The sequence below is a fragment of the Sorghum bicolor genome, chromosome 2 (genome assembly GCF_000003195.3).
Source record: "Sorghum bicolor cultivar BTx623 chromosome 2, Sorghum_bicolor_NCBIv3, whole genome shotgun sequence".
NCBI classification, from domain to species: Eukaryota; Viridiplantae; Streptophyta; class Magnoliopsida; order Poales; family Poaceae; genus Sorghum; species Sorghum bicolor.
This window is the reverse complement of record NC_012871.2, coordinates 17,291,618-17,305,390: the sequence shown is the minus strand read 5'-3', so window position 1 is coordinate 17,305,390 and position 13,773 is coordinate 17,291,618. Positions and strand designations below refer to the sequence as shown.

The following is a 13,773-nucleotide window of genomic DNA, read 5'->3' as shown; positions in this document are numbered from 1 at the left end:
GCACATGTGTTTTCTTTTTTCTATGAATTATGGGGTGATGCAAGGCTGCAGAGTAGAACCAATTTGCGTTCACTGTGGGGAAAGGAGTCAGATTGTTTGTTTTTAGAAATTTCTTCAGGCAAAGTCACAAGGACAAAACGTCGGTCGAGCTATCGTTATTAGGCGCGATGCGGCCGCAGCAAATGCATGCAAATCTTACAATGATGGAGTGAGTGAGTTTGTATCATTTATGGGAAAATCTCCCACATCAACCATTCAACCTTGCCTTACGTTCTCATGCCAGGATAAGGGTTGGTGGCGTCAGTTTTTTGATCCATGCAGCTGTCAGCGCTGATGCCACGTTCGGGACTGTAGCTAGTAGGCCTTGTTCTGCTTTCACGAAAACTCTACCCATCCACGCAGAAAAAAAAAAGAGAAAGGAACCCTACCGGTTCTGCAGTGCTGTGAGTAGGCGTAAACCAACACGACCTATTGGCGTTGTGAAACAACAACAAAAAAAAAAGGAACTATGGTTGGTGGGAACGAACTATGGTTGGTGGGAACGTGAGACAGCACGTTGAGATGAGCAAGTCCTCGGCGGCAGGCTGGGCTGTGAATTTGGGACTTTTTTTTTGGTTCCCTTGAAACTGGAAAGCATGTTTTTTTGAAACTGGGAGTTTTGGGACTGGGAGGTGGGAAGCAAAGACGACAAGACGTGGAGGCATGGGACGACACCTGTGGCGGTGGTGGGAGCTGCCTGCCTGAATCGAGTGGCTGCGGCATGGTCCCGCCCGCGCGCCGATGAAAACGGAAACCCGAATAGCAAGGAGGACCGCGGGAGCGTGCGTGTACCAGCCCCTCAGCAGGCGACGGCGACGGAGGTAGGTGGGGCTAGGTCGTGCTACCACCACACGACTCTTTTCGCTGCGGCTGCGGCTGCGGCTGCGGCGGGGCTCAACGGCAACGGAAGTCAAGGAGGACAACTGCGTGTGCGGGCGCGGGCGCTGCTGCTGCTTCTCTCTTCTCTGGAGTCGTGGCAAGTCCCTGAGCCAATCAGCGCGCGCGGTGCCGCGAACGTGGAGGGCTCCTGTACGCCGTACGTGGACGCCTTTTGCCGGCGTACCAAGTTTCCGGGGCCCCATGCGATGCCACACGACGTGTCGGTATTATTCCTACCTAGGCTCCGAAAAGTGAAAAGTTTTCGGTAGCGTAACACTTTCGTTTATTTGTGTCAAATATTATTCAATCATGGACTAACTAGAATTAAAAAATTTGTCTCATGATTTACAGCTAAACTGTGTAATTAGTTTTTGTTTTCGTCTATATTTAATGTTTTATACATGTGCCACAAGATTCGATATGACAGAGAATCTTGAAAATTTTTTGATTTTCAGGGTGAACTAAACAAGGCCCTATTGAAATTGAAGTCCTTAACGTTGCATCATGTGCAAACCTCTTGTGCAGCAGATGTGCGGCCTTTACAATACACATGAAGTACCCACAATGGATTTAGGTTAGGAGTACTCCACCTAACTTGGCCTTGTTAGACTTCTAAAAAATTTGTAAAATAGGAATAGTAGTACTTTCGTTTGTATTTGATAAATATTATCCAATTATGAACTAACTAGGCTCAAAAGATTCGTTTCGTCAATTCTGACCAAACTGTGCAATTAGTTTTAATTTTTATCTATATTTAATACTCCATGCATACGTCTAAAGATTCGATGTGACGGGAAATCTGAAAAATTTTGCAAAAATTTTTAGAAACTAAACAAGACCTTAAGACCCTGTTCGGAGCAGTACAAGTTTGACCTCGTCATCTGATCAGAAACCAGAGGATGCGGCACGAGGCGAGGTAGTGGAAGGGTAGGTGGCCTCACGTTACTTACGCATCATGCTGCTATCACGGGATAAACAACTCAAACTCTGTCAACTCTCTCTTCATGTTATTACTCCCTCGGTCCTTATTTAAATGTTGTTATCAGAATCATACCACTTATCTTTTTTTAAACACTGCTACACAAAATCTTCTGTGAGACTTTTGAGAATTGGCCTCGGAGCTAGGCGACCGGCCCGTCCGTCCACCTCAATTATTCGTGGCAGGGCAGCCACCCCAGCAACCACATCGGTTAATACTTAACCGAGGTGGGTGACGTAACATAATCGTTTCGGCTAATGCTTATTAACCGTGGTGGGCATTATATTGCAACCGTCTCGGTTAATATTAAGCGTCTATCTCTGTAAATCGATTTACGGAGGCAAATTATAGCTCTCAATGAGATCTACAACTTCATAGTTGAAAAGTTTTTGAATTAAAACTGTTTACGGTCCCAAAATATTGTTGTAAGTGCATAGATTTTGAAATTCAAAATTTGAAATTATCAAACAATATCAGATGTCAACATGGTCTATACAAAAGTTATTCTCGCTAGAATCTACAATTTTGTAGTTGGAAAAATTTTAATTTAAAGATGTTTAGTGTCCCAAATATGTGTTCGAATGTTATAGATTTTGAAATTTAAAATCTAGAATTCCTAAATGATCTCAAATTTTCACATAGTTAATGAGTGTGTGTGGTTAAAAGCCCTTAATTTGGGTGGTTAAAAGCCCTAATTTGGGTGGTTTGGCGCTGAGTGGCACAGTGCACCGGCACATTCGATGCTTTAGCACAGGAAGCGGCTGGAACACTGTTGATCGTCCAATGCAGTGTTGACGTCAGCGAGATCATGAGCAAGGAAAAAGAGCGGACACCCACCTGACGCGTCTGTTGGCGAGAAACTAAGTTTGGAAACTCTCTGTGTTGCATCAGATGCTGGAGGCTCTACATCTATGTGTTTCGTCAGAGCATCAATGCCTCTACAACTGTGGAACTGACTTTCTTCAAGACCGTTGAAAATCAATGCACGAGATTCAATCGAGGACACATGGCATGCATTCTGGGCAGCGTCCGATGCGATTTCACCGGTGTGTCCATTGTGCTGGACAGAAGCTATGAGAGCCTAATGACTCTATTTGTTTAGAACCCTTATAAATACGTGTTGGCCGGTTGCAAGGAGGCTCTTTTGGCATTTTGATACACTTTACAACCTTGTGAGCCTAAGCAAACACCTTTCACTCATCTCCTTCATAGATTCACCATTTTTTTTGAGATAAGGAGTGATTCCAAGTGTATTTGTATGAGTGAGTGCATCTAGTGACACTTAGGGATCGTTGTGGCTACGGAGTTGTTATTACTTTGGTGGTTACTATTACCTAGACAACTTGGAGCAATGGAGGAGCATTAGCACGAGTTAGTGATTGTTCATGGCCATTTCTAAAGTAAACTCTAGTGGATTAGTCATGTCATTGAGCTGCCTCACTTGTCGGTAGGTTCTTGTGGTGTCCTACGTGATGGTGAGTTTCGTGCAACAACTCTTAACCGTCGAACCACCAAGTATTGGTCGACACAATGGGGGCTAGCGTGTATGCAAGCACGTGAACCTCGGGAGAAAAATTGTTTGTCTCTTGCCTCCTTGGTATTCTCCCGATGATTGATTGTTATTCATATTGATTGGTTCATCCCTTCTACACATCGGTATAAAGATCACAATCTCTTCTTTAACATTTCCGCAAACTAGTTGTAATTAGTTTGAGAGCTTATCTTGCTTGTGGTAGTTTAGTTCTTCCACCTAGTTGAGCTCTTTCGTGTAGCTAGTTGTGAGAGCTCGTAGCCACATAGCCTTTGCTTGATTAGAGATCATAGAAACTAGAATAGTTGGATAGGTAGCTTGTAACCCTTGTAGAGCTAGAGCAAAATTACATTACGCCATTTGTTATACTAATCCTTTGCTCTAGTACTGTGTACATTTTTAAATAGGCTATTCACTCTCCTCTAGCTATATTAAAACCTTTCAGTGGTGCAATGATAGAGACGCATTAGTGTTGAGTGACAGGTTGTGGGTTCGACTCTTCATGTCTGTCTCTCTTAACTGATTAACTGAGACAGATAAAGTAACAGCCTCTGTTAATCTAGACCTTTCAGCGGAGACGTCCCCGTTAATAAAAAATGCCGGTCTCAAAAAAAGATTTATGTAGTAGCAAAATTTAATTAAGTTTATAGAAAATGTTAATAATATTTATATCTTACATAAATTTATTAAATTCAATATTTGACGTCAAACGACACATAAAAAAGAGAGAGGGAGTACTCCCATTCAAAAAAAATGTGATTCTTTTAAAAAAGTTAAATAGTTTAAAGTTTATCAAATCTATAAAAAAGAGCACTTATGAGACTAAACTAATATGATTGAATTAGTCATAAAATATATTTTTATAGCATTTTTTTAAATGAACCAAGCAGTGGAGCTGTCGATTATATTAAAAAGAAGATAGTATATCTACTTAGAGTTTTTCTCTGAATTTATAAGACTAAATTAATATTATTGAATTATTTATATATATTTTATAGTATATCTACTTGGAGTTTTTCTCTAAAATAAGCTTTTCTAATATTTTCCCTAAATTTAGTTAAATTTTAGAAATTTGACTCAATCCAAATCTAAAATTGCTTTCTTTAGAACCGCTCTGACCGAAGTTTGCTATGTGACTATGTGTATGATACCATCATGCAATCGAAGCCGGTGATTTGCTTAACTACTTCTTTCACTTTAGACTAACACCGTATTGGTAATCGCAAAAAAAAAAACACCGTATTGGCCATCAACCGCTTTTCACTTGTTAGAAATTTTAATATACATAAGTATTACATACGTTTCTACATAATTTAAGTAATATACGGCTAATTAACTATGATTACCTATCTCTACCTCCTTCATTTAAAATTAATCATATCTACAGAAACTATCTATTGAGAATATATTTTCTATGTGTAGTATCAACATAGACTAATAAACATAGAAGCTATATATGGTTTCTAGCACGTGAGTGCCTTAACAACGGTTGTATTACTATGGTTGACTTGTCAATTCGCAACGCTAGGCTCTGTTTGATACCCCTCCGATTGATCCAAACAAGATCGATTATATGCTGAATTGTTATAATCAAACCTCTTGATTACTATAATAATCCCATAATCTAAGTGAAACTAGGTTATAAGAATTATGGGTGCTAAAAGCCCAATTTGCTCCTATTTTATTTGTCCAACTTGTCAAACTATAAAGGATAAAATTGAATAGAAATTTCTCACTTTAACCAACCTCAATCAGGAATCCATTGAGACTAACACTTTGATTATTATAATCCATAATTCTAGTTATGATAACTCTATGCATAATCCATATTATAATAATCAAGCCATGATCCAAGCAGGTCCCAGTTCCGTTTTTGACCTCTCGGTTTGACATTTTTTTAAGCCTACGTACATTAGGAAACAAATCACATAAGATTTTTTGAAACTAATTCTTTGTTTCCTATTTAGAGACTGTACACATTAGGAAACAAATCACATAGGATTCATTTTTATGGAGGGAAATCTCACATTAAAATTTTATCAAATCTATGCAAAATGAGCACTAACATTTATGAGACTAAATTAATATTATTTAATTAATTACAAAATATACTTTTATAGTATATCTGCTTGGAGTCATTAGTTTTTATGATATTTTTCCTAAATTTAGTTTTTTTTTAAAAAAATGACTGGATCCAAAATCTACTAAAATGGCTTTTTTTTAGAACACCGTGTTTGCTATGTGGATGTCACCACCATGCAGCCAGAGCCGGTGATATGCTCAACTACTTCTTCCACTTTAGACTAACACCGTACCTACCTATGGTTGTATTGCAGTGGTTGACTTGTCAATTTGCTATGATATGCTCTAGTTGATACCCCTCCGATTATAATAATAATAAGATTCTATAATCAAATTTTAATCTAAACAAAATCGATTGTACAATGAATTGTTATAATCAAACATCTTGATTACCATACCCATAATCTAGGTGAAACTAGGTTATACAAATTACGGGTGCTAAAGCACAACTTGTCCTTAATTAATTGTCCAACTTTCCAAACTATAAAGGATAAAATAGGAATTTTCTCATTTTAAGCAACCATAATTAATCGTCATAATCCGTTGAGCAAAACACTTTGATTATTATAACCCATAATCCTGATTATGGTAATCTTATATATAATCCATATTATAATAATCAAACCATGATCTAAACAAGCCCTAAGTTTTTGAAACCGATATAAAAGGTCTCCCCTGCTCCCTAAGTTCTCTCCATTTGACATATTCTTTTTTTCCATTTTTAAAGCCTACGTATACATTACGAAACAAAATCACATAGCAATTCTTTGTTTCCTTTTCTTTTGAGACCGTACACATTAGGAAACAAATACTACAAAATTAGAGAGCCACAGCCACATGCTTTGAGCTCAGTCCGTCGGTGCAGATTGGAGACTCGAGTCCTGGACACGGACTCGGAGGCGATGCCGACGGCATCCCGTGTGTCCGCCATTCACACAATTCACAGCATGGTGGTCCGGCGGCCGTCCAGCCTCCAGCGAGCGAAGAACGACCAGTCACCAGCACCTGCTTGGAGCGCGAGCGCACCCTCATTTTTCGGTTGCCGCCTCCGTCCTTAGTGGCGGAGCCAGAAAGTTTTAGGGTGGCTACCTTTTAGTCAGACTTCACAAAAACATAGGGGTGATCGTTTTTTTGGGAGCCAGGCTTGTCTTAGCTCCGGTGGGTATTTTTCTCACCTTCCATCTTTCCGTGCTCGCTCACCCTTCAAAGTCACCGATGACTTGATCCGGTGGTCCGCATCTGCACCTCCTCTGATGGCTCGCATCTGCTGTTCCGGCGCTCCTCCCATCGGCGAACTCGCTAGACAGGGCCTCCCGCGGTGGCTTGCTTTTGGCCGACCTCTCTCATTGGCTCGCCACGGCTACAGGCACGCAAGTTGAGTCGTGCGTGCTCCTAACCCCATGGACGTTGCCGTCTTCCCTGGCAGACACCGTCGTATTCCCTCGACAAATGGAGGCGAGTGGACTCACCACTCGGTGGAGGAGGCAGAGAGGAGGGGTGTGGAGGAGGGGAGGCGCGTACGGTATTTTCTAGCTTGGTTTTGCTGTGGCATTACCAAGGTCGGAGGATATCCCGAGGACGACGATGACAGGACGGTCATTGGCAACTCCGCTTGCGCATTGGACTAGGGTCTTGTTTACTTTCACCGAAAAATCTAAAATTTTTCAAGATTCCCCATCACATCGAATCTTTAGACGCATGCATGTAGTATTAAATATAGATAAAAATAAAAACTAATTGCGCAGTTTGGTCAAAATTTACGAGACAAATCTTTTAAGCCTAATTAGTCTATGATTGGACAATAATTTTCATAAACAAACGAAAGTGCTACGGTGCCGCGAAATTTTTTTCCTCAAGAAGTAAACACGGCCTAGATGTACTCCACGTGCAGTAGAAGTGCAGCAGCACCATCCACCGTCATCAATTGCCAAGCTCTCCTGGCTATGTGTGCTTTGCTGCACACCTGTAGATTAGTATTAGATGTGTTAGGGATTTGAATTTGGTGAAGTATTGGTTTAGATTGGATGCATATACTAATAATTAGGATTGAATTGGATAGGACTGATTTTAATTAGATTTGATTTGAATTCAAATGTCTCAAAGGAAGGTGCTCACCATGTATTCAATGAATTGTCACAAAGAAGAGGTAACTCTATCTAAGTCAAACCAGCCAACCAAACAAACGACATGCTAGCTAGGCTTAAATAGTAGAGTGAACCAAACAAGTCTATCTTGACTTGTTGAAGGCAGGCTTAGGCTAGCCTGGCTTATTTCCTAGTCAGGCTAGAAGTAAGCCAGTTAACCAAACAAACCCTTACGAGCCGAGGCGATTTTCATTATACATAAATGTTTATCTAGAAATATATAATATTTTTCTATAATACAAAGAAAATTTCCCTTTGTTGTGTATGGGCGAGCCCGCCCAGCCAGCCAAGGTCGCCGGGCAGTGGCTCCGCCGGTGTCCATCCTCACTGTCGAGGGAGATGCCACAACCAGAACTCGGGACTGTTTGGTTTCCAAATTAAATTTGAGTCAGTAAAAATTTTAGTTACTTTAGCAGTTAAATTTTTAAATACACTAATTTTAAAAAGAGTTAAAATAGTTTAATCCTATTAGTCATCAAAAATAACTAAAGTAATTTTAATTAACACCTTATTTAGATGTGAAAATTTTTTGGATTTCACTACTATATACTTTCATTTGTATTTGATAAATATTGATTCATCTTGCGATTTACAGGTAAACTGTATAATTGATTATTTTTTCATCTACATTTAGTGTTTCATGCATGTGACATAAGATTCAATATGACAGAGAACCTTGAAAACATTTTGGATTTTGGTGAGAACTAAACAAGGCCTAACTAAAATTTAGTAAAGAGAACTAAGGCCTTGTTTACTTTCACCCCAAAACCCAAATATTTTCAAGATTTTCCGTCATATCGAATCTTTAAATGCATGCATAGAGTATTAAATATAGACGAAAATAAAAACTAATTGCACAGTTTGGTCGAAATTTATGAAACAAATCTTTTGAGTCTAGTTAGTCCATGGTTGGACAATAATTACCACAAACAAACAAAATGCTACAGTGTCACGAAATTTTTTTCTTCGTAGACTAATCACGGCCCAAATAACCCTCGTTCCTTCCTTCATCAACCCCTGTCGCAACCCAACCGCAAGAAGGGAGGGGCGCGACCCGTCGGCTCGTCTGAGCCCCGAACCCCCTTTGACTATGGGCCCGCCTGGCCGCCTGGCCGCCCGTAGCACCAACCAACCAAACCAAAAGCCATACCAACCACCGCGATCGCAATTCGCAAACCAAACAAAAAATTCGTGTACCCAAATCGGACCCGTCTCGTCTCGCCTCCCCTCCCAAACCGCTATAAAATCCCTTCCCATTCCCCTCCGCCTGTTCCATCGCCTCTTCTGGCAGACGGCCAACAACAAACAAAACAGAGAGAGCCACACACCCCACCTACCCCCACCCCGGCGGCCGGGCTCCACGCTCCTCCAGCATGGACCTCGTGCTCCTGGAGAAGGCCCTGCTGGGCCTGTTCGCGGCGGCGGTGCTCGCTGTCGCCGTGGCGAAGCTAACCGGCAAGCGCTACCGCCTGCCCCCTGGCCCCGCGGGCGCCCCCGTGGTGGGCAACTGGCTGCAGGTCGGCGACGACCTCAACCACCGCAACCTGATGTCCCTCGCCAAGCGGTTCGGCGACATCTTCCTCCTCCGGATGGGCGTCCGCAACCTGGTGGTGGTCTCCACCCCGGAGCTCGCCAAGGAGGTGCTCCACACGCAGGGCGTGGAGTTCGGCTCCCGCACCCGCAACGTCGTCTTCGACATCTTCACGGGGAAAGGCCAGGACATGGTGTTCACCGTGTACGGCGACCACTGGCGGAAGATGCGGCGGATCATGACGGTGCCCTTCTTCACCAACAAGGTGGTGGCGCAGAACCGCGTCGGGTGGGAGGAGGAGGCCCGCCTCGTGGTGGAGGACGTGAGGAAGGACCCGCGCGCCGCCGCCGAGGGCGTCGTGATCCGGAGGCGGCTGCAGCTCATGATGTACAACGACATGTTCCGCATCATGTTCGACACAAGGTTTGAGAGCGAGCAGGATCCGCTCTTCAACAAGCTCAAGGCGCTCAACGCCGAGAGGAGCCGACTGTCGCAGAGCTTCGAGTACAACTACGGTGACTTCATCCCCGTCCTCCGCCCGTTCCTCCGTGGCTACCTCAACCGCTGCCATGACCTCAAGACGCGCCGCATGAAGGTGTTTGAGGACAACTTCGTCCAGGAACGCAAGTAAGCTCGTCGATCTGCCATGTTCTGCTTTCTTTTCTTCTTTAATCTTCTTCAACTTGCATTTGCATCCATCGTCGGCGGGTGGGGTGGGGTGGGGTAGGGTAGGGTGGGTGATGAGCTGTGCCGTATGCTGCTGCCTAGCTTGCGTCCCGAATCACAATCAATAATGGCATCAACCAGTGGACAAGGACGAATCAACAAACTCTTTCAATTTGGTGATCGAGTTGGACTTTTGGGAGGCCTCCATCCACCAAACTCTTGAACCGAAGCGGACAAACCAGATGACCAAATCATGGCATCGTTGTCTACGCTCGTTTTGTATTAGGCTTGCATTTGGCAATTGTATTTGACACGTAACTAAAAAAACCGCACGGGGTTAAGGAGTACGTAACAACTTGTCATTGTCCACAACAGGTTAGGCCTTGTTTACTTCCACCAAAAATCCAAAAACTTTTCAAGATTTTCTATTACATCGAATTTTTGAACATATGCATCAAGCGTTAAATGTAGACGAAATCAAAAACTAATTACACAGTTTATCTGTAATTCGCGAGACGAATCTTTTGAGCCTAGTTAGTCCATAATTGGACAATAATTTTCAAATACAAATGAAAATGGTAGTGTTTCGAAAAAATTTCGATAAGGAACTAAATAAGGCCTTAATAGAAACAAGGCGGGGTAGGTTTTGATGAGGATAGAAAATCGCATGACGAGTTGGTGAACCGCACTAGTCACCTCCTGAGTCCTGACTCAATCAACGAAAAAGAAAAAATGGGGCTCTCCCCGCTACACGTGCCTTGGTTGCTTTGCTTTCCGCGCAAGCCCGAAAGCTTAGGATCCGCGCAACCAACCACAAACACACATATTACATATACACCGAGAGCGACAGAGAGTGATGGAAAAGGAGTACGGCTTCACGTTTATAGCCTCTTTTTTTTTTCAACATGCATATGCAAGTAAAAGCTTTTTCTGTGTCTCTCAATTAAAAAGTGGTTACATGGATCGATCATTTGGTTTGTACTTTTCGTAAAAAATTTCAAGATTTTCCGTCACATCGAATCTTTGGTCGCATGTATGGAGCATTAAATATAAAGGAAAATAAAAACTAACTGCACAGTTTACCTGTAATTTGTGAGATGAATCTTTTGAGCCTAGTTACTTCGTGATTGGATAATGTTTGTCAAATAAAAACGAAATGCTACAGTAGCCAAAAACAAAAGTTTTTGCCAACTAAACAAGGCCTTTGTTGGCTGCTTCATGTTAGTTGGAATTGAGGGCCCTCAGCATGGCATGCATGCCAATCATAGACTAGTTTATTAGTCCTCATATTGGGTTGGGTTGGGTCCATGAACCTAACCAACCGTGCCCACTCACGACCACGAGGGCATGCATATACTTTATCAAATTCTATATTACCGTGGAATTCTAGCCATTTTGTTGACTTGGTGGTGTGGTAGGAACCTTCTTGATTCAACTCATTCAGTTGGGAAGCCTGTCTAACTAACAGTAACATGGCTGCGTGCGTGTGCATACAGGAAGGTGATGGCTCAGACTGGTGAGATCCGGTGCGCCATGGACCACATCCTCGAGGCCGAGAGGAAAGGCGAGATCAACCATGACAACGTCCTCTACATCGTTGAGAACATCAACGTCGCAGGTTTAAATATAATACTCGACTCTTCTTTGCTCTTCTATCTTGCAAATACTAATTCCTTAGTTCTGTGCTCAGTCCATTCCAGCTGTCCACAGTTCACACCACGATATCCTCTGTTCCTGAAAAGGAAACAGAGTATCTGCTATGCCTGGTTGTATATAAACGAGTTTCCAGGACATACCCATCTTCAGTCATCATATCTTACGGGGCTAAATGTTAGCTTACATCATAAATTGCGTAGGGACTAACTATTCAAATGGTAGTTGAAGCCGCCACCACGTGATCACGCCCCAATTGACTTTTTGTTTGGTCGCGTTTCCTGGGTCTTGTCTACAAGTCAAAGCTCAGCCACCAGCAGCCCGTGCGACAAACTATTTTGCCAGGTCATTATGCCAGTCTCAATACATGTTTTCTTAAAGTCAATGTCTACTCAACTCAGACTCGGCTCATTTACTTTTCTTAGAGTCAAGCTAGTATTTTAGCTCATTAAGTTAGTGAGCTAGCTCAAGCTGGCTTGCAAGCTAGCTCACAAGCTAAACAAGCCAAATAATTTATAGTTTGACAACTATATGAGATTAGAGTCTAGAATTGATGTATGCCACACTTATTTACTTGTCGTTGAATAAATTAGTATCTATTGATTTATAACAGCTCGTTTTCATGATAGAAGAAAGAGCAGAAAATTTGCTCGAATTTGAATGTGTAAGGAGCAAGCGAACTAAAGAGAACCTTTTGTTTTCTTTTGCAGCGATCGAGACGACACTGTGGTCGATCGAGTGGGGCATCGCGGAGCTGGTGAACCACCCGGCCATCCAGTCCAAGCTCCGGGAGGAGATGGACTCGGTGCTGGGCGCCGGCGTGCCTGTGACGGAGCCGGACCTCGAGCGCCTCCCCTACCTCCAGGCCATCGTCAAGGAGACGCTCCGCCTGCGCATGGCCATCCCGCTGCTGGTGCCCCACATGAACCTCAACGACGGCAAGCTCGCCGGCTACGACATCCCCGCCGAGTCCAAGATCCTCGTCAACGCCTGGTTCCTCGCCAACGACCCCAAGAGGTGGGTGCGGCCCGACGAGTTCCGGCCCGAGCGCTTCCTGGAGGAGGAGAAGACCGTGGAGGCACACGGCAACGACTTCCGCTTCGTGCCCTTCGGCGTCGGCCGCCGGAGCTGCCCCGGGATCATCCTCGCGCTGCCTATCATCGGCATCACCCTGGGCAGGCTGGTGCAGAACTTCCAGCTGCTGCCGCCGCCGGGGCAGGACAAGATCGACACCACGGAGAAGCCCGGCCAGTTCAGCAACCAGATCGCTAAGCATGCCACAATCGTCTGCAAGCCCCTCGAGGCCTAGATCAATGCGCACGCGCCCCGCAGATCCAGCACTCTATGTATTTTGTCTTTTTCTTTTGTGTTTTTATGTGTCGGCTCTGGAGTCTAGAGTGAAGATGGGGGTACATGTGGCTGAGGTATGATGGCGTAGATTCACTTAATGGTGTTCTCGAAAACTTATCCATATTTTATAGTGTTGTAAACTTGAATTTAGAGGCTGTTTGGTTTCAGGTTTTCAGCATGTCATCGATAAATGGGTTATGTTACTTTATGTTTGGATGGACCGAGTCATAACAAATCATGGCCCAATACAACCATGGGCGGATGTATATGTAGTAGATAGTGAGTGCAGCTGCACCCACACAAAAATAGAAAAAAAGTAATTATAGCTAAATTTTCATCATATTCGCACTTTTAAAATAAAAATCTACGCACCCACACGACAAAAGCACATCTCTTGAATTTTCTCTAGCTCTGTCACTGAATACAACTCCATTATCCCTCCGCTACCCGCGGTATCTTCTTGATCCTCACTTAATGATCCTATATTTTATTCTGATTGGATATTGATATCTAGATTTTGAGTATTCTTATGGAGCACATTTCACATATGGACTATCCATATAGGATTGTGGCCCTTTTGGGACAACTAGATATCAGGAAATATCTATCCTGTTTTTATCCCTGTTTACTCATGGATGCTCCATCCCAATCTCTCCTGTGACCCCCCTGACTACTAAAGGCCTAAAGAGTCATCGGCAACTCCCACTACCAAGGGCAACCCCGTCTCTCCGGCAATGGCAGCGACCGAGCCCAAAGCCTATGCAGCGACTTCTTCACCCCGTGAGTGTTACTTGTTCTTCTTGTCCACAGAACACTCAAGCAACAAACCAAACAAACAACGTTTACAGTTCCCTTGTAATAGTAGGGCAGGCAACTTCATGTTGCCACTGCCGAAACCAAACAACACCTTAGACCTACT

At 43.3% G+C, this 13,773-nt stretch overlaps 1 protein-coding gene across 1 annotated transcript; it reads left to right on the top strand.

The window, feature by feature from the left end:
• On the top strand, positions 8,838-13,062 carry LOC8059757 (trans-cinnamate 4-monooxygenase). Its single transcript, XM_002461894.2, has 3 exons — positions 8,838-9,812; positions 11,348-11,469; positions 12,215-13,062. The coding sequence occupies exons 1-3, from the start codon at positions 9,028-9,030 to the stop codon at positions 12,811-12,813; spliced, it is 1,506 nt and encodes a 501-aa protein (XP_002461939.1). The 5' UTR covers positions 8,838-9,027; the 3' UTR covers positions 12,814-13,062.

Excerpts from the sequence above, each read along its gene's own strand:
- LOC8059757 (XM_002461894.2), top strand. The coding sequence starts at position 9,028 with ATGGACCTCGTGCTCCTGGAGAAGGCCCTGCTGGGCCTGTTCGCGGCG. Across the intron at positions 9,813-11,347 it reads AACTTCGTCCAGGAACGCAA|GAAGGTGATGGCTCAGACTG; the intron begins GTAAGCTCGTCG and ends GTGTGCATACAG. Across the intron at positions 11,470-12,214 it reads TGAGAACATCAACGTCGCAG|CGATCGAGACGACACTGTGG; the intron begins GTTTAAATATAA and ends TTTCTTTTGCAG.